Genomic DNA, 25,380 nt, shown 5'->3' with positions numbered 1-25,380 from the left:
TCTCAAATAAATAAAATCTTTAGAAAAAATTAAAATAAAAATCAAGTTTTTACCTATATAAAGTAGTAAAGTATAATATCAAACACTGCTTTGGAAATGTAAACTGGTCCAGCCTTTCTAGGTGGCAGAATGAAAATATGAATATGAATCAAAATATGAATATAAAAAATACAAAAGTCTTGAAAATAAGAATGTTACTTTTCCCCTACAATTCCATTTTTAAGAATCTGTTCTGGGTTGGCTTGGCTGGCTCACTTGGAAGAGCATACAACTCTTGATCTCAGGGTTCTGAGTTTGAACCCCACATTGGACACAGAGATTATTTCAATATATATTAAAAAATAAAATATTTTTTAAAAAGAATCTGCTCTAAGGAAATAGTATATAGAATAGTCACCACAGTAATATTGATAATAACAAAAAATAGAAATAAACAAAATGTCCAACAATAGTGATTTGGTCAGGCAAAGCAAATCTATGTGGGATACTATGCAGCCAATTAATATCAGAATATCTATTAATGTGGGGTAAAGTTCACAAGTGGAAATCCAGGCTAAGAAAACATTATATACATTATGATAGCAAAATCTAACAACTTCCTGAATAACTGGAGGCAATTCAGATGAAACGTTACCTATTTAAATGGATTATTAAGACTGATAAATTGTTTTAGAAGTTACTCTTGTCTGGAAGTGTTATTTACTGCTATTTTTCTTTTATTAGATACTTAATGTCACTTACACTGTTCATTCGCCTGACTCGTATTTCCTATGAGACCCTGATCTCACCAAACCATATGTGGCTGATTTTGCAAATTTTGTCACTTCATAAATGTCATCCCTTAGGTTGAGGACTGATGAGTACATTCAGAGAGTGTATGTCTTACTTAAGTTTTAACTCCAATTTCTTTCCCCTCTAGGCCATCTAACACAAAGCTTCTCTTCTTAAGTTACCACCTAAATGACCTCTTTAGCCTAACATTCAAGGCCCTCCACAGTCTGACCCCTAAGTTGACATTCCTAAAGTATGTTCCTCTCAACAACTTACCCCTCCACCCCAAGGCTTTTTCATCTGTGCTTCTGTGCTTTTGCTCACATTGTTCCTTTTCCCCCATAATGCCTTCCTTAAGCCCTTACCCCCATCATTATAGTGTCTGTTCATCTAAACCCCATTTCTATCCTTTAAAATACTACTCAGCGGGCAGCCCCGGTGGCGCAGCAGTTTAGCGCCGCCTGCAGCCTGGGGTGTGATCCTGGAGACCCGGGATTGAGTCCCATGTCAGGCTTCCTGCATGGAGCCTGCTTCTCCCTCTGCCTGTGTCTCTACCTCTCTCTGTGTGTCTCTCATGAGTAAATAAATAAATCTTTAAAATACTACTCAGCTCCCACTTCTTTTGCATCTTTCCTGAACCTTTAACAGCATCCATTTACTGTACCATTCATCTGCATGCGACCGTATTATTTAACTTTACATGTATTTGTCTTATTTCTCCATATAGGTGATAATCACTTTAACCTATATATAACTGATATGACTTAGCACAACAATTGGAAATTCAAATATTATTGATGTGAATTAATTAAATTGGCCTGTTAAGGTGAAGCCACTTCAGAGCAACTGATTAAGTTCAGCAATTGGCAAGGAATTATGGACAAATGTGGAATCAATGAAACTAATCAATGAAACTTCTCACAACTGAGGATGCCAAAAAGATGATAGTTTATGTAATGGTTCATATTTAGTAAATTTTTAAAAGCCTTTTTCAAAAATGCTAACAAGGCTAGATTTTACTAATAAATATTAAACTGAATAGTTCTTAAATGTACACAAAACAAAAACAAAAAACCTCACAGCTCACACTGCCAATTACCTACAAGAACACTAAGACAGACGTAAACGGAATTTCTCCAATTTCTTTTGACTCTCCAAAGTATAACTCCAGAATAAAAATGAAACTCAAATGACACTTACCTGTGTACCCTCTGATCACATCTTAGGACAATGAGAGGATCTATCATCAGGTCATTCTGAGTATACTTTTGTTGTCGTACAAACTTTATTGAAGGCTGAAGTGCATTAACTGTCATTACCCACAGCCTGATGAAAAATAATCACATGTTCAAAAACAGCTATATTATAGATGAAACCTATAGCCATCCAGTCTTAACTTAGAAGGATAAAATCAGGAAAAAATTAATCAGGTGTGAATGAACTTGGAAAAATTAAGAACTATGGAAATCTAACTTATTATGATGTCTCTAAAACAAATGAAAATAAAACAGCAAATATAGTTTCAAAAAGCTTCCATGGTTATAATGGAATAATCATGGCATATAAGAATAAAAGTATGAATTAAAACCTTAGCACTATGAAACTGTATCTGGCCCCATAAATTAAGCCTTGGTTCCGTATCATCATAAAATCTCAATGTGAGATGCCACTTTGAGATTAGACATCAATAAACTATAAAAGTGATTACTAACCTGAAGTACACATCAGAATTACTAAGGGATATGCCAATAGGAAGGGTACCTAATTTCTCACAGTGAAGCCCAAGAGTCCATCAGCCCCATCTTGCACACAGAGCTTGTCCACTCTCAAATATGAGTGGATAGCTAAGAGTTACCAGACACTTAAGTAAAGCATCTAGTTTGAAAAAGATTAAAATATGCAAACAGAAGGAAACTTCAAAGAAACAATATAGGGATGAGAAACTTTTAAAACTCTATAATATCCTTAAAGGATAGAATATTGCATATATGAAACAAGAACAGGAGACATTTAAAGATCTTAAGGTAAAGGGCACTTGGGTAACTGAGTCAGGTAGGCATCCGACTCTCATTCTCAGGGTCATGAGTTCAAACCCCATGTTGGGCTCCATGCTGTGCACGGAGCCTACTTAAAAAAAAGAAAAAGAAAACTAAAAATACTTGGGTAAGAGCTCTTAAAAATTAAGAATATAACAACTTAGGGACGCCTGGGTGGCTCAGCGGTTGAACGTGTGCCTTTGGCCCAGGGCGTGATCCTGGAGTTCTGGAATCGAGTCCCACATCAGGCTCCCTGCGGGGAGCCTGCTTCTCCCTCTGCCTGCATCTCTGCCTCTTTCTCTCTCATGAATAAATAAATAAATAAATCTTTTAAAAAAAGAATATAACAAATTATTTAAATTCAAAAGAAAGATCAGAAGATAACATTGAGGAAATACTTGAAGTAAATTCAAAAGACAAATTTAAAGAGAAGAAAAAAATTAGATAATCAGGTTTTATGACAAGAGGCTTAAAAGCTAAATTATAAAAAATTACAGAAAACAGAGGGAAAGAAATCACTGAAAAAAAAACCAAGATTATATTCTTAGAAATGAAGGCATTAGTCCCCAGACTAAAAAAAAAGGCCAAGCACCCAACACTATGAATAAAAAAAAACACATACACAAAATATATCATGAAATTTCAGAAAACAGTGAAAGGAAAAAAAAAACCTACAATATAAGAGAAAAAAACAACAATCACATACAAAGGAGTGAGAACTGATATATCACTGGATTAATTAATAGCAATAAGGGAAGCTCAATTCATTCAGTAAAATTAAATCTTCAAATTTCTGAAAGGAAAATTGAGATAGAATTCTACACTTAGGCTAAAGAACAACCAATCACATGTGAGGGGAAGAATAAAACCCTTTTCACGCATGCAAGTCCAAAACAATAAATAAATTCCCTAAACACTCTTTCTCAGGAAGCAACTTGAATGTGAGTTACACTCACATTAAAAAAAGGAACTAAACCAAGACGGAGAAAAAAACATGGAATTCAACGAGGAGAGACAAAAGCAATTCCAGGATGGCTTCTGTGCATGTCCCAAACTAAAAAATGAAGATGGAAAGCTATAAAAGGAATGTTTCCAAGAATAAAGTGCTACTGATAAATTACCGGATGTGTTAGAACAATTTTAAAGTAAATGTCCCCTCAATAATGGAGTTTAGGGATGAATTAGTTATTAATACAAAATGAAAACAAAAAACCCAAGTAAAATGAAGAGGAAAGTTTTTTTTTTTTTTTTTGAAGAGGGAAGTATTAACTCAGGGTATGTGTGTGAGGTATGAAGGAAGGCAGTTGTATAAGAGGTTGTAATCAAAGGATACTGCATATGTCAACTATAATAATAGCACTGATGTAGTCATAATGACAGACACACTGAATACTACTTTAACCAAAATTTTGGTATTACTCTGTTGGGAGAAGTGAAGGAAGGGAAAGTGTGTTGGGGGAAGAGGGACTCACAGGGGAGGAAACAGGTGAGAGGGTTAACTTTTCATCTTGCATAGTGGAAAGACAAAATTTCTCAATTGGAAAGTCAGGAAATCCTAGTAATTATGTTACTGAGATAGATGGGGGGATATAAATGCCAGAATAAAAAGGTTAAAGAGCTGGAAACAGCTGTCTCTGGGGAGCAACAGTCAAAATGGAAAGGAATATACTATTTAAGTTCTTAAGTTACGTGTATTTATTTGACATAAGTAAAAATTAAATTTAAAAAGCATAAATATTTCCAGACCAATTAAATCAAAATCAAAGTCTAGCCCAGTGTTTAGGTTCTTTTAGAGCAGACTAGGTGTTGTTTGTTTTCCTACTTAAAGGGGTTCTGATTTGCTTTTATTTAAATTCTAGCTAGTTAACATACAGTATAAGATTATTTTCAGGTGTACAATTTAGTGACTCAAAACTTACATACAACACCCAGTGCTCATCATCACAACAAGTACACTCCTTAATCCCCATCACCTATTTAGACCAGATGTTTCTGATGCCATATATGGAACAAGAGAGACTTATCTTCCTAAAGGCAAAATAATTAATCCAGTGTTCTCTAAACTTTATGGGTGCTAGAATCACTCAGGAAATTCTTTAAAAAAAAATTTAAAAAAAGTAATTGCTAACTCCCACCAACAGACACTCTGATTTAATTAGCATGCATTACAACTTGCTGATCAGGAGTTTTAAAAGATCTCCAGGTGATTTTAATGTGTAGCAAAATTTGAAGCCATGGCAAGGATTGCAAGACACATGGTGATCTAAATCACAACTAGCCACAAATGAGTATACGTGAGAATTCATTTTTAAAGGACTTTCTCAACTTGAAAATACTTTGTTTTCTGTTTCTTAAAGTTTATTCTTTTCCTTAAAGGTATAACTACTTTTTAATTAGTGGTCTTCAGAATGGATTTATATTGTCGGATAATCAACAATTTTTCAATATTTAAGTTATTGTATACAATCACTGCTATACGCTTATTTATTACATGAAACAATACACTGAAATTACCTTCTGGGCATCACAGTATTAAGAACCATCCATAGTTTATTGACCGTTTGAAGAATTCGCCGTGGAACCCCTGAATTCAACAGCTGGTTCATATTGGATGTTAATACTTCTGCATAAGGTATAAGTTCACTGGCAGAGAGTAGAGTCAAGTGTTCCAGAATCTGCATCACTTGTGTGTGACTTACTGGGACAGCTGAAAATGCTAAAAGGAAAACTTAGCAGTCATGATCTAAATTCTATACAGCTTACCAAAAATTATTTAATACTGTCCCATCAGACTACACACCACCCAAATGAAGGAAACACTGTTGCTGAAAAGAGTAAAACTTTCAATCCTGGCCACAAGTTTTGGCTATACTTAAAATAAGGGCCTAAGGTACTTTTCCCTCTGCCTATGTCTCTGCCTCTCTCTCTGTGTCTCTCATGAATAAAAAAATAAAATCTTTTAAAAAAAAGGAGGGGCCTAAGAAAAGTTAATGTTACGTATATTTATAAAAATAATCATAAAGATAAAAGTTATAAAAATCTCATTTTTTTAAAGACTTTATTTATTAAAGGAGCCCATGCAGGGAGTCCAATGTGGGACTCGATCCCAGGACTACAGGATCATACTCTGAGCTAAAGGCAGATGCTCAACTGCTGAGCCACCCAGGCATCCCTAAAAATCCCATTTTAAAAAACACATTAGTAACCCAAAGATAAATGCCATTTCCTTGGTGAATCAAATTAGTTTTAAAAGTTGACTGAAAAAAAGAAAAAAAAGAAAAAAGAAAAGAAAATAAATAAAAGTTGACTGAAACATGAAAATATACCCAAGTATTGCTTTTGGTAGTAATATTCAGTAAGATCCAAACTTCTTAATATTTTCCATCTGGGGGGCCCCCTTTATAAGATGTAAGTATCCAGCAGACTGCTGTTAGTAAAAAATATCTATAACTGTGCTTTTCAACAGAATAGTCACCACATCTGGCTACTGAACATGTAAGAAATGTAGCTAGTGCAAACTGAGATGTGCTTTGAATATAAAATATATACCAGATGGCAAAGACTTTCTTTGGAAAAATAGTAAAATATCTCATTAATATTTTTATAATGATTACATGATGAAATGATAATATATTGAAATATTGGGTTAAATACAATTATTAGAATTACTTTTGCCTATTTTTTAATATGGCTATAGAAAGTTAAAAATTATATGTGTGACTCAAAAAAAATTATATGTGTGGCTCATATCACATTTCTAATTGACAATGCTTGAACATTTCCATTAATGGCAAGTACATTGCTCTATTCTATAGTAGTTATTTCTGACCAGTTTAGGACCTTCCTAAACCATAGTACTATTTAGTACTGTATTTTCTACAGTATAGTATTTTCTACATTACAGTACTATTTAGTACTGTAATGTAGAAACTATGAGTAAACAGATACAAGCATGTCAGAAAGAAAAGATTAAAACTCCTGGGGTGCCTGGGTGGCTCAGTCAGATAAGAGTCCAACTCTTGATTTGGCTCAGGTCATGATGTCAAGGTTATGAGATCGAGCCCAGCACAGGGGATCCAGGCTCATGGCAGAGTTTGCTTGTCCCTCTCCCTCTGTTCCTCCCCCAACTTGGGGCACTCTCTTTTTCTCTCTCTCAAATAAATAAATAACATAATTTTAAAAATTAAAAAAAAAAAAAAAGGTTAAAACTCCCTAAACTCAAAATTACTTAAACATATTGACGAAACATTGTTACATACCAAGGAAAATTCTGCATGACTTTAAGATTTCAATGAGCCTAACATCTCTTTGTACTACTAAAGGTATAAAAAGGAGTATCCAATTTACTCTACCTTCTTGGAGTTGTTTAGGAGAGTGGTTTTTGGCATTATTAGTCAGTAGCATTCGCCTTAACAGGGCATCAGTCCCTGTGATTTCTTCTTCACAGATCCAATCATCCACAATGCACAAATGTGGATAATTAGTTGCAAGGAGACGTAGTAAAGCAGAATGCAACCCTTGAAAATTTACAAGAAGACAACTGGATTCTTCATTCGCAAAACCAAAATCTTTTCTCCTCTCTCCCCTCTCCCTTGTCTCTTTCATTTTTGGCAAACCAAAGGAATGTGCACATCTTATGCATGCATACTATCATTTGAGAATTTGTTTGGTAATTCAGCCAGATAATCTGGTTAAATAAAGATTTGATATGCAAAAAGGTGGAAACTACTAGTTTTATCAAAAGTTCTCCAGCTTTCTTCCACCCTATCCCAACATAAAAGACTTCATGTTGACACAGCAGTAGTTCAAGTATGAGGGCAATGGGGAGAAAGACAAAAAGAGGAAAAGAATGTCCATCTGGGGGAGATCATATATGATTTGAGAAAGACCTTCCTCAGAAATTCTGATAGGTGTCTATAGAAGAACATGTGCTCTCTTCCAACCCAGTTAAGAATCACTGCTACAGATGGGTAAAATCAAGTTGCCCACTCTGAGTGCCTAAAAAAATATTAGGCACTCTATGTACATTTTTTCATTTCTCCGTAACATCCCTTCAAGGTAAACAATATTGTCTCCATTCTACTGTAAGAAAACAGACTGAAAGACATTTATTAAAGTTCCCAGAGTCACACAGCTAAATATGTCAGCCAACTGAAGCAGTACAGTTTGTACAAGGCAGTCTATTTGTCTTCCTTCAAGAAGAATTAATTAAGGAAAGGCAAAAGGAATGGGAAACTTTCTCATACTAAATCAGTCTTCTTTCTAAACCTTTTGTTTACAGCAGTTTGACTATTCATGACTTTTTTTAAATTTAAATTCAATTTGCCAATATATAACACCCAGTGCTCATCCCATCAAGTGCCCTCCTTAGTGCCTGTCACCCAGTTACCCCATCCCCCCATCCTCCTCCTCTTCTGCAACCCTTTGTTTCCCAGAGTTATTTGAGTCTCTCATGGTTTGTCTTCCCCTCTAATTTTTCCCCATTCAGTTTCCCTCCTTTCCCCTATAGTCCCTTTCACTATTTCTTATATTCTACATGAGTGAAATCGTATGATGATTGCATGACTGGTATTTTAAATGATAAAATAAATGATGATGATTCTGTAAAAATGTCTACTTATATATATGAAATACCACTACGCTAAAGATTTGGCACATAAATACCTAATAAATATTGTTGTTACTATATTATTATTATCATCCTCATCAGAGTTATAAGAATAGCAGCAACAGTACTAGTGGTAATAAAAGTACTTTTCATCCAATAATCTCCTTATTATGCAACTTAGATCAAATCATGCCACTTAGTCCCAGTAGGGAGAATACCTGCTTCCTTTGTCAAAGAAACTGCTTAAAATTAATATTTGTTTGAAAAAATGCTGCAACAATCAATAATATTATTTTAAAGTTTAAATATCCACATGCACAACTACATGTATAGTTAAGACTATCTCAAAACAGTCACAAAATGACTGCTTACCAGAGTGAAAATTAACCTACATTTCATAATCTCTCCAATAAAATGTTAGTTGCCAAATATAACATTATTTCCTTGGAAATAGTTTATGCAAAGATCTAAGTAAAAATAAATGCACGTATCTGGCTAAAGGGGACTAAAGAAGGTCCATCTTTGTTCCTGCTTGAAATCAACCATAACAAAGAAAGAAAAAGAAAACTCCCAACTTCAAAGAAACAAAAAACTCAAACACTATAAGAGGAGGTGTTAAGGAAAAAAATCGAATTTCAAAAAATATCATTATATATCTATTTGATAGCTTTACAGTAAAAACTATAGTAATTCGATGCTATGGAGTATTATGGAGGAATTAAAAGCAGTAAGGTAGATCTACATGTACTGGCATAAAAACATTTCTAAGTCTCCAAGAGAAAAAAACAAGTCTCAGAAGAGATAAGGTTTAATGCCATTCATAGTTAAAAAAAAATTTTTTACTCATGTATCTATTAACTTCAACCATATGAAACTGTATTTTTGTAGGTCAAAAAAAGTTGAATACCTGTAATTTCATATGGTTCAACTTACAGAAAAAATGTCTAAAATTACATACCAAAATAAAACTGGGTTTTGGGGAAGGAGGAATGCAAGGAATAAGATAGGGAGGTAAAGAGGAATTTCACTACTGAATTGTTTGATTTTTTTATTATTATTAAGCACCTATTACACTTTATAACACTATAAACAGGAAGGTATTTTTTAACAACAAATGTTAGCAGTAAAAAGCAAGCAAAACAAATACCTCCCAACTCCTGCTGCAACCCTTGAGCCTGTCGAATAAGGAATTTGATAGGAATCTGATCCATTAAAGATGATGAATATGATTTGGGCTTTCTTTGCATGGTGGCTGTCAGTGAAAGATACAAAGCAGAAGATAAAAACTGTAATTAACAACAGCGATCTTAACCATCAACCAAAATGGAACAAAAACAACATTAGATTGCTTTTAATTCACTGAATCTATAAATTTTTGTCACAAAAAATGAAGAAATAGTGGACATAAAGGAAGAGCAAGAACATATCTAAGGGCAAGATCTGGAAAATGCCCCAAAATGAAACTAGTGAGGAGAAAAATCCTAAGAGAGAAGCCATCTGCAGAAGTGCCCTACCTGAAAAAACAAAAACAAATGAAACAAAATGAAACAAAACCCTTGATAAGTAAGTCAACCCTCTCCCAAATCTAATCAAATTAGGAAGACTAAAATTCAGTCATGACCATATGGCTTTAAAGCTTCATGATTTCAATAGTTTTAATTTAATTATGTATTATAGTGACTCTTTTTAAAGGAAGTTAGGCAGTATGAATTTGACTCCCTTTTCTCACAACTTCTATCTTCAGTCAGCAAATAATTCCTTTTTTAAAAAAACAAGTCCTGGGGCACTTGGGTGGCTCAGCGGTTGAGCATCTCCCCTCAGCTCAGATCATGATCCTGGAGTCCTGGGATCGAGTCCCACATCAAGCTCCTATTGAGGAGCCTGCTTCTCTCTCTGTCTGTGTCTCTGCCTCTTTGCCTCTCTCTCTCTGTGTGTCTCTCATTAATAAATAAATAAAATCTTTAAAAAAATAAAATAAATAAAAACTGGAAATATAATGATAATGCTCATATTCTAATTGGGTATTATTAGTACATTGGGATTTATTATAGTACTCTATTTCTTATACACATTCTTTTGTATCAATACAATATTTAACTAAAATTAACATATACAATATAAAGACTTTTTAAACAAACCAAAAATATATGTGCATATGAAAATACACAGACATACACACACACTTTTTTGAAACTGCTATGACATTCTATAACTTTGCTCCAACTCATATTCCCGAATTCCATATGTGAGCATCTGCAGCTACCTGGTAGCTGCTAATAATTTTTATTATACGGCTAAAACCACAGAACAGTTAATATACTGAAACTACGATACAACTTCACATGTAGGAATAAATATGAGGCAGAAAAATTACCTTTTTGACTATGAAAGAGCAAAGTTCTCCCATGTTGTGACATATTCTACAGTCATTTATTTTTCTTAGAGATGAAAAACTAGACTAGGAAAAAGTCTCCTCATCTAGGGAAGAAAAATTTTCCAAGGAACAGCCAATCTCTTCATTTGTCTTCTACATCCCACTGCCTTTCAAGGACATCAGTCCAGGAATTCTCTTCTCAGCATTATCAATCTTACATTACTCCCAACAACATACATTCTCTCAACTACTTCACCTTAAAAAAAAAAAGAAAGAAAGAAAGCCCTCTCCTGACCTTACTTTCCTCTCCAATTACATTGTTTTCCTTTCTTTAAAACTCCTCCAAAGAGCTGTCTCTACTCATTGTTTTCATTATTATCACCTCTAATTTTCTTTTCAATCCACTGCAATCCAGCTTTCTACCACTTTACTAGTAAAACTGGCCTCCAGCAAGCAATACGCTATAATCAGCTAAGCCTCAGTCCTAACCTTAACTGATCTAGCAACATCATTTGACATAGGTGATCCCTGTATCCTCTGAAACATTCTTCCCTTGGCATCCAAACATCATATTCTCCTAATCTCCCACATTCCCGTCCATGGGTGATCTTATTTAATGTCATGATTTTAAATATCAAATATTATGTATAAATTCTCAAAGCTTCAGTCCAGGTACCTCCCCTGAATTCCAGGCAAGTGTGTGTGTGTGTGTGTGTGTGTGTGTGTGTGTGTATAGACTGTCTCCTTAACATCCCCACTTAGAAATCTATCAGACATTTCAAACTTAACATACCCATTACTGAGTTCCTGGTCGCTCACAAATCTGCTCCTTCCCCAGGCTCTTATATTTTAGTTGATAGCCATTCTGTTCTTTAAGCTAAGGCCAAAAGCCTCCACATCCACCTTGGCTCATGTCTCTCAAATCTCATGAATCCATTAGCAAAACCTCTCAATTCTACCTTCAAAATGCATATATCCTTCTACCAGTCCAAACCACCACTACCTTTCACCTAGAATCTTATAAAAACCCACTAACATTCCTTTAATACTTTAGTTCCTTTCCCAAGATGCATTCTAGGCTGAGTTGTACTCCTAACCTAAAACCTTTAACTTTCTAACTGAGATCCATCAGACTGTTATATAAAGACTAGCAGCTTCACAGGAAGGGCACCTGGGTGGCTCAGTCAGTTAAGCATCTGACTTTGGCTCAGGTCATGACCTCAGGGTCCTGAGATTAAGCCCCACATCAGGGTCCCTGCTCAGCAGGGAATCAGCTTCTCCCTCTTCCTCTGTCCCTCCACCTGTTCACGTTCTCTCTATTGCTTTCTCAAATAAAATCTTTAAAAAATAAAATAACAAGTTAAAAAGAAGAGTAGTTTCATAGGAACACTGGGTTCAACTAAGCACGTCACTAGGGACTGGAAAACATAATCTTTAAAGATTCTTCCAGTCCTAAAAAATTTTGAGTACTTATTAATTCCTCATGGTATATACACAGGCATTGGCTATACTATTCTCTGTACTTTCTTGTATAAAAAAAAAAATTTTTTTTTGCTAGACATTCATTTATGTAAAAAATAAGGGTGTATCCAGGTCCCTGCTACAATATTAATGGTTTGAATTCTTCACAAGAACACCTCCTTATAATTTATTCTTCTATTATTAAATTACAAGTGTCATATTCTTTTTTTATTTTTATTTTTATTTTTTTTAATTTTTATTTATTTATGATAGTCACACAGGGAGAGAGAGAGAGAGGCAGAGACATAGGCAGAGGGAGAAGCAGGCTCCATGCACCGGGAGCCTGACATGGGATTCGATCCTGGGTCTCCAGGATCACGCCCTGGGCCAAAGGCAGGCACCAAACCGCTGCGCCACCCAGGGATCCCACAAGTGTCATATTCTTTAACAGAATTCATTACATGTGAATAAGAGTAGCAGACTATTACTAATGCTTATTATTAGCCCATCTTTTGGTTAATATGACAAAGATTATAATCACAGTTATGAGATATCATCTGTATAACCTTAACAATTATACTCAGGAAAAAGAAAAGCAGTTAAGAAGTTCACAGTATATTTAAAACACAATACTTCAGATAAATAAAGGATCTGCCAAACACTGAAAAGTAACTTTGATTTATAGCTTTCAAAAAGTATAATCACTCAGCTGTGGCAAAATAACAACCCTTATAAGAATTTTCCCTGCATTATATTTAATGCCTACAATTTTCTAATGAAATTTTTTGTTCAAATATGGAACTACATACATTTAGCAAGCCTAAAATACAAGTGAATTTTCTTTTTCACATACAAAAGAAAACATACTGCTTTATATGCTATCTTCTATGTTAAATCTAACTTTTGTTATTATATACGGTAGCTATGTTTGAAAGCCCAGTTCAATGATAATTTTATAGCAAAATGAAACTCCTCTGTTATTTTTTTCAACTGTTTTTCATTAGATTGTTATTCTTCACCTAGTGGAAGGAAGGTAGGGCAAAGACTCAAATCTAGCAAAAAATTTTCAGTTATACTTCCTTCAGGTTTATCTCTTAATTTGTAGGCACTTAATAGTGTCCCTAAAATTACTAAACTACAGACAATTCAGTTATTAATTTAGCCTGCTAAAAAGAAGGCTGAGCCTCAAGAGGTGGTTATGTGCCCACACATACATATATTCACACATCAGAGTATATAATGCCTTCATTGCAAAGATTATAAAATGATAATGGAGCCTGTTAGAATATTTGACCTTATTTTCTCATATGACAGCTTGGAAAGTAACAAAATGTAAGCAAATAAAATGAATTATCACTAGAAACACTTCCCTATGTATATGTATAACTTACCTAAAGTCTTTGTGTTTGCTAGGAGAGCTTCCTCATAAGACAGTATATAATAAAGCACCAAAAGCTGTGCTGTGATACTGAAACGTTGATTAAGGCGGATGTTGTCACCCTAGAGGTAATATTATAAATAATTTTAAATATTGTTAAATTTCATGTGTACTTTTTTGATGGTAAAAGCTTTTAAAATAGGCTATTCAGTGTTACTGTTCCCAAGTTCAATAAAATGAGAGCAACATTGCACTAAACTCAAAGACACAACTCAAAATTTAAATTTGAGATGGCACAGGCGATGAAAGACAACATGCTTAATCATCTTTAAGATTAAAAAAAAAATAAAAAGACTTCAGCTGTTCCTCAACAGCAAATCCATCAGGCTGCTTCTGAAAAAGGTTTACAGGAGTCTCAAGTATTACCTGGAATTACCATGAAGAAAATAACTCCTGGGCAGCCCGGGTGGCTCAGTGGTTCAGTGCTGCCTTCAGCCCAGGGTGTGATCCTAGATCAAGACTTGATCCAGGATCAAGTCCCGCATCAGGCTTCTTGCATGGAGCCTGCTTCTCCCTCTGCCTATCTGTCTGCCTCTCTCCCTCTCTGTCTCTCTCATGAATGAATGAATGAATGAATGAATAAATAAATAATCTTTAAATAAATTAATTAATTTAAAAAAAGAAAATAACTCCTAAAAAACATATTGTACATTGGAATACATTTGTGAAAAATACAACCATATTTTCCTTCTAAAAAATGGAGAAAAAAAATTTTTTTTCAAATTTCCCATTTGAATCTAAGTGTATCTTAGATTCCCAAGAAGCTAAACAAATCTCTGTTGATCGTGTTGAAATGCCAAATAGTCCTTAGTTAAGCACACTTTCTCGGGCATTCTTTAGACTTTAAAAGGTAGCTCTTTTAAAGAATTCCTCAGAAAGTGCCTCTTCAACAAACTACTTGAAACTAATGCCATACTTGTAAATTTCATAAGTGATCTGAAGAAATGTAATCCCATTTCAAATTCAGAACCACCTAGAAGTCCTCTAATAATCAAAGAAAAAATATGGAACAAGTCAGAAGAAGAAAAGAAAAATCAACTAATAAACGTAAAGAACTATTTTACCCCAATGACTCCTTGGAAAATACTGAGGATCTCCTGTTCTGTGACTGGCTGATTCGTGGCTTCTGGATTAGATTTCGATGCAGGAGTAAGAATGGAATTTATATACACGTCAATCAGAGGAAGTAATTGAGGATGAAGTGGAGTAGAGGTCTCACACAGCTGTCTATAAATCCAGTCCTAAAAAAGGTTATAAGCACTCAATCAATTATGGCAATAAGAAAAAGTGAAATCTAGTAAACACATACAACTTGACATGATTTATGAATCAGTAAAACTATAAGCTTTTAGCAGTTACAAATAGATTACCCAGTTTCACAATTGTCTTTGATCTAAAAATATGAATTACTTTTACATCCTAATCAAGACTATTATTGTCTAGTGGAAGATAAATATAATTGATGATTGGATTTTGGGTTTTTAATCTATAATTTTTTAAGTAGTAGGAAAAATATTTTAAGTCCCTACTATATCTGTATATAGAGCACCATCTGTGTTGTAAAAGACCCCACAGCACAGAGGAATTTAGGGAGAGGGATAGTTCTTCATAACAAATCCTCAGATAGATTTAAAAAAATGGCTTTGGCAACCACTTATGGGAGACTATCATTAACTACACATGGATAGAGAACATGTGGATACATTGAGTATGCATTCAGACTCTTAATTCTTATCTGTTTCACGTGCTAAAAATATAAAGAAGAGGATACAACCTACCTGAAAAATAACTTTACTAAATCATGAAAACAATGATAAAGGTAATATATCAATGCATATATCGTTCATTGTTCTTTATAAATAAAAGAGTCTCTAGAAAACACTCAGACGTCTTTACCTTCTGGGATTTATCTTTTTCTTTAAAAGGTCTTTTAACTGTTTGGTATAGCCAACTATAACTGATTGAAAATATATCAAAATACGTATATTAGATGATAGTTATCCTTGGGACAAAAGTACAAATGCTGGTCATGGCTGATAAGCAACTTTGTCAGTTTGGTGAACAAAACCAAAGTATAGAAAATGGCAATTTCAGGATCCCTGGGTGGCTCAGCAGTTTAGCACCTGCCTTCGGCCCAGGGCAGGATCCTGGAGTCCCGGGATCGAGTCCCGCATCGGGCTCCCTGCATGGAGCCTGATTCTCCCTCTGCCTGTGTCTCTGCCTCTCTCTCTCTCTGTCTCTCATGAATAAATAAAATCTTTAAAAAAAGAAAATGGCAATTTCGCACCAAGTTTTAATGAAATGGCCAAAAGGTATCATTAAAATTTTAACTGGATTAGTAATACTCTTACATTTTGTCAATAAATTAAGAGTTACATTGTTTAAAAAAACTGAAATTAATGTCCTACTTACTATGTATAAATGATTAGTAACTGTATTTCATACATAAAACCCGCAGCAGAAGCCTATAAAACTAACAGAACTAGAAAAAAAGGAATGCCTGGTTGGCTCAGTAGGGTAGGCATCTGTCTTTGGGTAAGGTCATGATCTCAGGGTCCTGGGATCGAGCCCCAAGTCAGGCTCTCTGCTCAGCGGAAAGTGCTTATGCTTTCTCTGTCTCTGACAAATAAATTTTTAAAATCTTAAAAAAAAAATAAAGAATTAGGGGAAAAAAATTAACTTGAGTTGTAGCTTCAAATATAAATGTAAGGTCATACTTTTATTGACACTTTGTGCTTGGTAAAGGAACGACTCCTTAGCAGCTGGTAAATACAATGAATAGGTAAAAATCCCGTAATGTTGGCACTCAGGTTGCTGGTGACAGGAACCCGAACAGCATGAGCTGTGACAACCTAAAAGGGAAAAATAGTATTAATACATATGATAACACCAAATATAAAATTATTCTGAAAGAGGGAGGATTAGCAGGTAGTGTCAATTCTAACACAAATGTGATCCTTAAGAATGAGTGAGAAAAACTAATTATTACATGATTCAATTATTTCTGGATGATAAAGCTGCATACATTTAGGGATTTGTAAAGCACTCTAATTTTTTAAAAAAATTTTAAACATAAATATGTTAACAGTAATATCAAGTTAAAAAATGTAAAATCAAAATCTGGGCTCAGTGACTTTAGATAGGTCACTTTATCTTCTAGGCCTATTTTCACATCTATAAAATGGGACAATACAGTCTTACCTGCCTCAAAAGGTTTTTGTGAGAGGGAAAAATTGCTTTGAAAAACATATGTGAATTATAAATTATCAATTCTTTATATGTGACATATATTCTCTATATGTGATAAATATATAGGGATATAAATATATACATAAATAAAAATGGATTTTTATTATTCTTCTCATTGTGTCATGCATAGACCTCTAATGGTTTTCAAAGACCCTCCAACATTGTCTTCCAGTGAGTTCAAATAAATACATAAAAAATAACTTATGAATTTCCTATGTATTATTTGTGTCTGTTATGTGGGAGTGTATATATACTGAGAGAAAAAGGAAAATTGGTATAGGGATGAGAATATTATTGTAAAAGAAGCAAAAATTATGCATTCATGAGCATTTTCAAATATCTCATTTTTTCAGACATATGTTTTTTGTAATCTGAAGTTTAAATTGACAAATTAAACTGGGAATTAATTTTAAATTTCAGAGTTGTATCTTTTGCTGAAAAAATAAAATATCCATAGGCTTAACCCATGGACAAAAGTACTGCGGCCAAATAAGAACACATAAATACAAGAATAAAGAATTAAGGGGCGCCTGGGTGGCTCAGTCGGTTAAGCATCCGACTCTTCAATCTCAGCTCAGGGTCATGAGTTCAAGCCCCAGTTTAGGCTCCACACCCAGCCTAATTAAAAAAAAAAAAATTTAAAAAGGATAAAGAATTTAGATTCTAGTTTATAATTTAGTTAGAAATGAACATTACAGCCTAAAAGTTTAAACAGGTCTCTTTTTATTTTTCTCTGACAAACCCAAATGATTACCCCATGTGAGATCCCTACCATTAATACTGAAGACCATATTCTTCAGCATTTACTCAACATCTCCAAAATATATAAATCTAAAACATGCTTTTGTATGTAGTAAGTAGCTTTAAAAGCAAACTTTAAAAGGGATTGTTCTTTACAGAGTTTTAAAGATTAAATAAACCATCACTAAAAACTACAAAGGAACAGAAAAAGACCATAGTATCCTTTTAAACTGAGATATACAAGTTTTCCCCAAAAAAAGTTATAAAAGAAAGTTACAGAAGTACCTAAAAATAAAGTTAAAAGAAGTACCTGCTCAGTAAAAATTTCCTGTGTGAAGATAGTCTTCATCCTGCTCAAGGAACTTGGCTTAATTACAATCTAAAACAACCAAAAAAATTCTAATAGCATGTAAAAATATATGAAGTGCTTTTCTCTGATAAATGTATTATCTAAAATGACTATGATATGTAAAATTAATGTTCAAATACTCTATTTTAAAAATGGCTTCAGGCACCAGGATGTCTCAGTTGGTTAAGTGTCCTAGGACGGAGTCCAACATTGGGCTCCCTGCTCAGGGAGGAGTCTGCTTCTCCCTCCTCCTCTACGCTTCCCCCCTCTCATGCTCTCTCTTATGCTCTCTAATAAATAAATAAAATCTTTAAAAAAAAATAGCTCCTCAAACCCTACATTAAAGTGTGTTTTTCTTTAAAAAAAATAAAAATAAAAAATAAATAAATAAAGTGTGTTTTTGCTCAGACATACAAAACTACTTAGTAAATATTACTATCAACTTTTCAAGTCAGTGGGAAGAAGTGGATTATTCATCAATGAAGGTAAAACAGCTATCTTCCAGGGGAATAAATAAATATATATATACATATATGCACACATGATACCATACCCAAAATGAACTCTAAGTGTACTAAAAATTTAAATATGAAACACGAAGCCACAACGACACTGTAAGAAAACATAGGTAACTGTTTCTTTAAATCTGAGAAAAGAGAAATTTTTTTTCATTTAAAACATTTTTTTTTTACATTTTTTTCTTTTTTTAACTAATCTCTATGTCCAGCATGGGGCTCAAACTCAACCCTGAAACCAAGAGTCACATGTTCTACCAACTAAGCCAGCCAGGTGCCCTCCCTGCCTTTTTTTAAGATAGTATTTCTAAGAGTAACATCAAAGTAGGAACCATAAAATAAATACTAAATATAGTACACACACCAAAAAAAATAAGTTTCACATGGCCAAAAAGGACTGAGAAGAATCAATTGCAACATATTGTACTTCTCCACTGTTAAAGACACTAAGGAAAATAAGATATGCTGATTTAATAGTAACTTTTCAAGAAAACAAGTGGGGAGAGGGATTACTACCATATTACACTACAAATCACCTAACTATAAAATAAAGCCCCATTTCAATATTAGATAAAATATGTGTCTTGAAATCAATGAAATATGATACATAAGGCATAATGGCATATCATTTATATATGAATTCTGAATCAGTGAAAGGATAAATAAATAAAAATCCCTATAGGAAAATCAGGACATTGATAAACCTCTTCACAAAAGAAATGAACCAGCCAAAACACACAGATTTTTAAACTACAAAGAAAAAAAAAACAAAACCCTATGAATTAAAAAAAATAATTAAAACTACAGTTTCACTAGTAAACGATGAAATGAAAATTAAGTGAGACTATCTTTCATCAATCAAAGTTATAAAGATTAAAAAGAATGGTATGCCCACTGATGGTGAGAGTCCAGTTAATTGGTACTCTCATTCACTGATAAGAACAGTTAAACTGGTATAATCTTTCTTAAAGGTAATCTGGCAGTACTCATTAAACATCTTAACATCATCATATTCTTTTGCTTAGTGATTGCCTTCTAGTACTTTTTCCTAAGGAGATAATCCAAATACTTTTTTTTTTAAAGACTTTATTTATTCACGGGAGACACAGAGAGAGCAGAGACATAGGCAGAAGGAGAAGCAGGCTCCCTGTGAGGAGCCTGATGCAGGACTCGATCCCAGGACCCTGGGATCATGCCCTCAGCCAAAGGCAGATTCAACCACTAGCCACCCAGGCATCCCAAAAAAGGGGGCACCTGGCTGGCTCAGTTGGTAAAGCATGCAACGCTTCATCTCAGGATCCTGAGTTCAAGGCCCATGTTGGGTGTAGAGATTACTTAAAAAAAAAAAAAAAACTGTTTAAAGATAAACATATTTGAGCGTCTATGTGGTATTTACATAAATAAGGATAACCATCTAAGCCCCATCCAGAAATTAGCAAATCTACATGGCAAATAAGAAAGGATCCATTAGAAAGTCATGATTGGTACATAAGATGTACTATGTTACAGTCAATGAAAATGATATTGTATTAAAACATTTACTGATGTGAGGAAATATCACACAGAAGTTCTTTAAATCACAAAATACATATATCAATATAAAGAAAGAACAGACACAAGAGTGTTAACAGTAGTATACTTGATATCTTGAACAATGAAATTATATTCTTCCTTTCTTTTGTGTTTTTTAAGTTTTCTATATTTTGAGTTTTCCCAACTTTCTATCTTGAACATCTTTTATTCTGGCAAATAAATGTTTTCATTAATATGTATTTTTTTCTAAGAGCTCCTGATTAATTTCAAACTATTAAACTGAAATTACTTCAAAATGGAAACAAAATATACTATATACTACAAAAAACCACCCAGCTTAGAAATACTTTCCTTAGAGAAAAGATAAAAGAAAATTACCTTCATCCCCAAAGTGGAACAGACCAAGTCAATAATAGCACTAAGTTGATTGCTGTGAAAGTACATAGCAACCAATAACAACATCTCCCCAAAAGAAGCAGAAACGCCAGAAGTACTGTTGAAACAAAAAAGAAAATGTAAATTTCCAAAGACAATAAGAAACACTAACTGCAACAAATGAAGTCATCTTACCTTTCAAAATAAGCTTCTTCTTTTATCATCCAACTTAGCCACACTACCATTAGCTGCTCCTGTTCAGGTGTACTATAGAAAATATGAAAAAGTCACTGGTTTGAATCAGATATACAGGCATAGAATGAGAAAACATTCTGGAATAATTTTTAGCAGAAATTATTTTTTCCTTCTCTATTCTGAAGTATCAATTCAAATTAATTGCTTGTTGAAATGGCCATTAACTGTCATTGAAATATGAAGTAGTTCCAAAGATGAAGAATAAGGACCTTTGCTTTTTTTTATGAATGTGAATAGTCAAACCCTCTCAAAGGCTTAATTACTGCATTTCCAAGTTGGAGAGAGTGAACTTCTCCTTTTTTTAGAAAAGTCAAGACTTTTTGGGATTAAAATAGTAGAAGAACTATATGAATGGTTAATATTTCTTTAAAAAAATATTTTATTTATTTATTCATGAGAGACACAGAGAGAGAGGCAAAGACATGGGCAGAGGGAGAAGCAGACTTTATGCAGGCAGGGAGCCCGATGTGGGACTCGATCCCGGAACTCCAGGATCTCGCCCTGAGCTGAAGGCAGGCGCGCTCAACCACTGAGCCACCCAGGCATCCTTGAATGGCTAATATTTCATTCAGAAAAAAATCCAGTGTTTAAAATGGTCATCAAAAAGTCACAAACTGAGTACTAGGGCTGTAACAAGGAAAATAAAATTTAATTTACAGAAACACTTTGAGTAGAATTCAAAATTATAGAGAAATAAGTGATCACTAGTCAAAGAAAAAGAAAAATGAGCCATGGGCTCATCAGACATAAAAAATTATTATAAAAACATACCAAAACATTTTTAAAGGGAATGCCTATTCCATTGAAAGGTACAAGTCAACTTTGACTTATGAAAATAATTTTGATTTTCTATTTCATTGCAAAGTAAATGGATAAAAAAAGCAACTGAAAAGCCTGCTATCCCAAGCTAAGAGAATTTGAAAGGTCATTCTGAACTATACTTAAACCATTTCACTAATAAAAGCATTAAATGGTAGAAAGATAACAGCCTTTAGAGCATGGCAGAGCTCAGTAGGAATCCTATCTCTATTAATTACTGGTAATGTGATCTCAAACAAGAAATTTAAATGATCCTTCTAAACTTTAGCTCTCCTGCGGCCCTGGTTACTCTGGAGGAAGCAGAAGCTATGGAAGTGGTGGACAGGGTTATGGAAACCAGGGCAGTGGCTATAGTGGGAGTGGCAGTTATGACAGCTATAAAAACGGAGGAGGCGGAGGCGGCTATGGCAGTGGTAGTGGAAGCAACTTTGGAGGTGGTGGAAGCTATAACGATTTTGGCAATTACAACAATCAATCCTCAAATTTTGGACCCATGAAAGGAGGAAATTTTGGAGGCAGAAGCTCTGGCCCCTATGGTGGTGGAGGCCAATACTTTGCCAAACCACAAAACCAAGGTGGCTATGGCGGTTCCAGCAGCAGCAGCAGCAGCTATGGCAGTGGCAGAAGGTTTTAATTACTGCCAGGAAACAAAGTTTAGCAGGAGAGGAGAGCCAGAGAAGTGACAGGGAAGCTACAGGTTACAACAGATTTGTGAACTCAGCCAAGCACAGTGGTGGCAGGGCCTAGCTGCTACAAAGAAGACATGTTTTTTTGTTTTTGTTTTTGTTTTTTTTTTTTTAATTTATGACAGTCACACAGAGAGAGAGAGAGAGAGAGAGGCAGAGACACAGGCAGAGGGAGAACCAGGCTCCATGCACCGGGAGCCCGACGTGGGATTCGATCCTGGGTCTCCAGGATCGTGCCCTGGGCCAAAGGCAGGTGCCAAACCGCTGCGCCACCCAGGGATCCCAGAAGACATGTTTTAGACAATAGTCGTGTATGGGCAAAAAAACTCGAGGACTGTATTTGTGACTAATTGTATAACAGGTTATTTTAGTTTCTGTTCTGTGGAAAGTGTAAAGCATTCCAACAAAGGGTTTTAATGTAGATTTTTTTTTTGCACCCATGCTGTTGATTGCTAAATGTAATAGTCTGATCATGACACTGAATAAATGTGTCTTAAAAAAAAAAAAAAAAAAAAAAAACTTTAGCTCTCCTATTGAAAAATACAGATAGAAATACCCACCTTCCAGAAGTGATGAAGATTAGAGATAATATTTAGCAATTACTTTAGGTAAAGAGAAAAGAAAGCACTTCATTTTATTACCTGATTTCACACGCTCCTGAAACTCCAAACTACATTAAAAGGATTTTCCTAAAAGGCATAAATGCATAAGATGATGCTGAGGGACAACACAAAATGCTGGAATTGACAACACATATAGAAGAGTGGTAAATAATTTAGTAGATCCAAGAAAGCAGAATACTACACTGGCAGGAGGGAAAAGCCAATCCACTTAATACCACAGAATCGCTAAAGACCTCAGGAACTGAGAGCTCCAGGCAGTTGTGGGATGAAGACTGAAGACAAATTAAGTTTAAAAGGTCAGCAGTCTATATAAGTAGTAGACCTCCAAATCACCTCCTCCATTCTACACAAGTAGATGGTTCCCCATGCCCCAGCAGAGAGAAGACTGGAGATTTGTGTTCTGGACATGGTGAAAGAGGGAGTCTCTGAACTGAGGAACAACCAGGGCTATCTGGGACACCATTCTAAAAGTAGAATTATGTGAATAATTATACTACAGGTTTAGATCTCCTAACCTTTAACCCCTACTTTTTAAATTTTGCTTATGGGTTTTCTTATCAGGTCTTTATCCTCCACGTAAGGCAAGAGTCTCCTCTAAGAATCTGGTAAACCCAAGAGCTTCCCAAAGAGCCACCTAGGCATTAAAAGCTTCAATCTGCTTGTTAGTTTCTTACTCTTTTTTTAAAAAAAGCTTCAATCTGCTTGTTAGTTTCTTACTCTTACTCTTACTCTTTTCTTACTCTTCTTTTAAAAAAAGATTTATTTATTTGAGAGAGAAGGGGGGAGGAAGGGCAGAGGAAAAGAATCTAAAGCAGACTCCCCACTGAGCACAGAACCTAATGTGGAGCTTGATCTCATGATCCTGAGATCATGACCTCAGCTGAAATCAAGAGCTGGACATTAAACTGACTGAGCCACCCAGGCACCCCTCCTACTCTTAAATATAAACAATTAAGAATGATCAAAACCCTGAGAAAAGTTTCTGACTTAAAAAATAGAGACCAAAAAAAAAAGTAAAAAAAAACCTTAGAGAAAACCAACAGTACTAACAAAACCTCTTCAATCATTATGATTGGGATGCCTAGGTGGCTCAGTGGTTGAGCATATGCTTTTGGCTCAGGGCGTGATCCTGAAGTTCCGGGATCAAGTCCCATATCAGGCTCCTCATATGGAGCCTGCTTCCCCTGTCCCTGTTGCCTCTCTCTCTGCCTCTCTCTATGTCTCTCATGAATAAATAAATAAAATCTTAAAAAAAAATCATTATGATTAATTTCAGAGAAATCATGCCACTATGAAGCAACAGCTACCGTACGGAAGAAATATCCAGAAAACAAAAAAGAGCTCTTAGATGTCAAAAATGACAGAGAATTGGAAGCTGAAAACAAATGCTTGAAGATACAATGAGCAGTATCTTTTCAGAGTGATAAAATGTTCTAAAATTAAATTGTGGTAATGGTTGTACAACTTTGTAAATATACTTAAAACTATTGTATTATGCACTTTAAAATGGGCAAGTTTTATGGTTTTATGGTATGTAAATAGTCTCTCAACTAGGCTGTTTTGTTTTTTTTTTTTAAAGTAGAATAAGACAAATATATAGAAAACAGGAAAGGATAAGAAAATAAGATAATCATTTTAGGAAGTCCAATATCCAAATAAAAGAAGGTTTTGGACAGGAAAAAGTCCTATGCGGAACATTACCAACATATTAGTTTAAGAAAATTTCCTAGAGCTGAAGGACATGATGAGTTCCCAGGTTAAAATGGTTTACTGAATACCTAGGATAATAGATAAAAACAGGCATATCATCCAAAATTTTCAAAATCCTAGGGACAAAAAGCTAATCCTACCTGTCTCCATAGTTTTAAAAAACTAGGCTACACAAAAAAACAAAAATCAGAATGTCATCAGACTTCTCAATAGCAACACTACAAGTAAGAAGACAATGCAGCAAGACTTTCAAAATTCTCAAATGATATTATTTCCAACTTTAAATGATAAACCCTATGAAACTATCAATCAAGTGTCAAAGTAGGGGATCCCTGGGTGGCGCAGCGGTTTGGCGCCTGCCTTTGGCCCAGGGCGCGATCCTGGAGACCCGGGATCGAATCCCACATCGGGCTCCCGGTGCATGGAGCCTGCTTCTCCCTCTGCCTGTGTCTCTGCCTCTCTCTCTCTCTCTGTGACTATCATGAATAAATAAATAAAATTTAAAAAAAAAAAAAAAAAGTGTCAAAGTAGAATAAAGACATTTTCAGAAATACCCGGTCTGAAAATAACTGATCTCCCACATACTCAAACTAAAGAAGCAAAATGAGAAAGCAATTAAAAAAAAAAAAAACTATGTTGGGTGCCTGGTTGGCTCAATCAGTAGAGCATGCAACTCTTGATCTTGGGATCGTAGGTTCAAGCCCCACACTGGGTGTACTTATTAAAAAATAAAATCTTAAAAAAAAAAAAAAGAAAAAATAAGATATAAGATGTAGCAAGCAGGAGATCCAACAAAGGAGATATGAAGCAAGTCCTAAAAACAAGCGTGAAGAGCAA

At 34.6% G+C, this 25,380-nt stretch overlaps 1 protein-coding gene across 7 annotated transcripts in view; it reads right to left on the bottom strand.

Annotated features, from left to right (window-relative positions):
* The window catches only part of INTS2 (integrator complex subunit 2), a 52,623-nt gene that overhangs the window by 10,126 nt on the left and 17,117 nt on the right, over positions 1-25,380 (bottom strand). For all 7 annotated transcript variants that reach the window (XM_025440648.3, XM_025440647.3, XM_049114157.1 and 4 more), the window contains 10 exons: positions 20,646-20,717; positions 20,454-20,568; positions 17,989-18,057; positions 16,406-16,540; positions 14,753-14,929; positions 13,642-13,750; positions 9,563-9,667; positions 7,160-7,324; positions 5,322-5,523; positions 1,972-2,097 (listed from right to left, as the gene is read on the bottom strand). In XM_025440648.3, the coding sequence (XP_025296433.1) occupies positions 1,972-2,097; positions 5,322-5,523; positions 7,160-7,324; positions 9,563-9,667; positions 13,642-13,750; positions 14,753-14,929; positions 16,406-16,540; positions 17,989-18,057; positions 20,454-20,568; positions 20,646-20,717 (1,275 nt within the window). The remainder of the gene's footprint in view (positions 1-1,971; positions 2,098-5,321; positions 5,524-7,159; positions 7,325-9,562; positions 9,668-13,641; positions 13,751-14,752; positions 14,930-16,405; positions 16,541-17,988; positions 18,058-20,453; positions 20,569-20,645; positions 20,718-25,380) is intronic.

Source organism: Canis lupus, chromosome 9, assembly GCF_003254725.2.
Source record: "Canis lupus dingo isolate Sandy chromosome 9, ASM325472v2, whole genome shotgun sequence".
NCBI classification, from domain to species: domain Eukaryota; kingdom Metazoa; phylum Chordata; class Mammalia; order Carnivora; family Canidae; genus Canis; species Canis lupus.
This window is presented reverse-complemented; position numbering and strand designations above follow the sequence as displayed.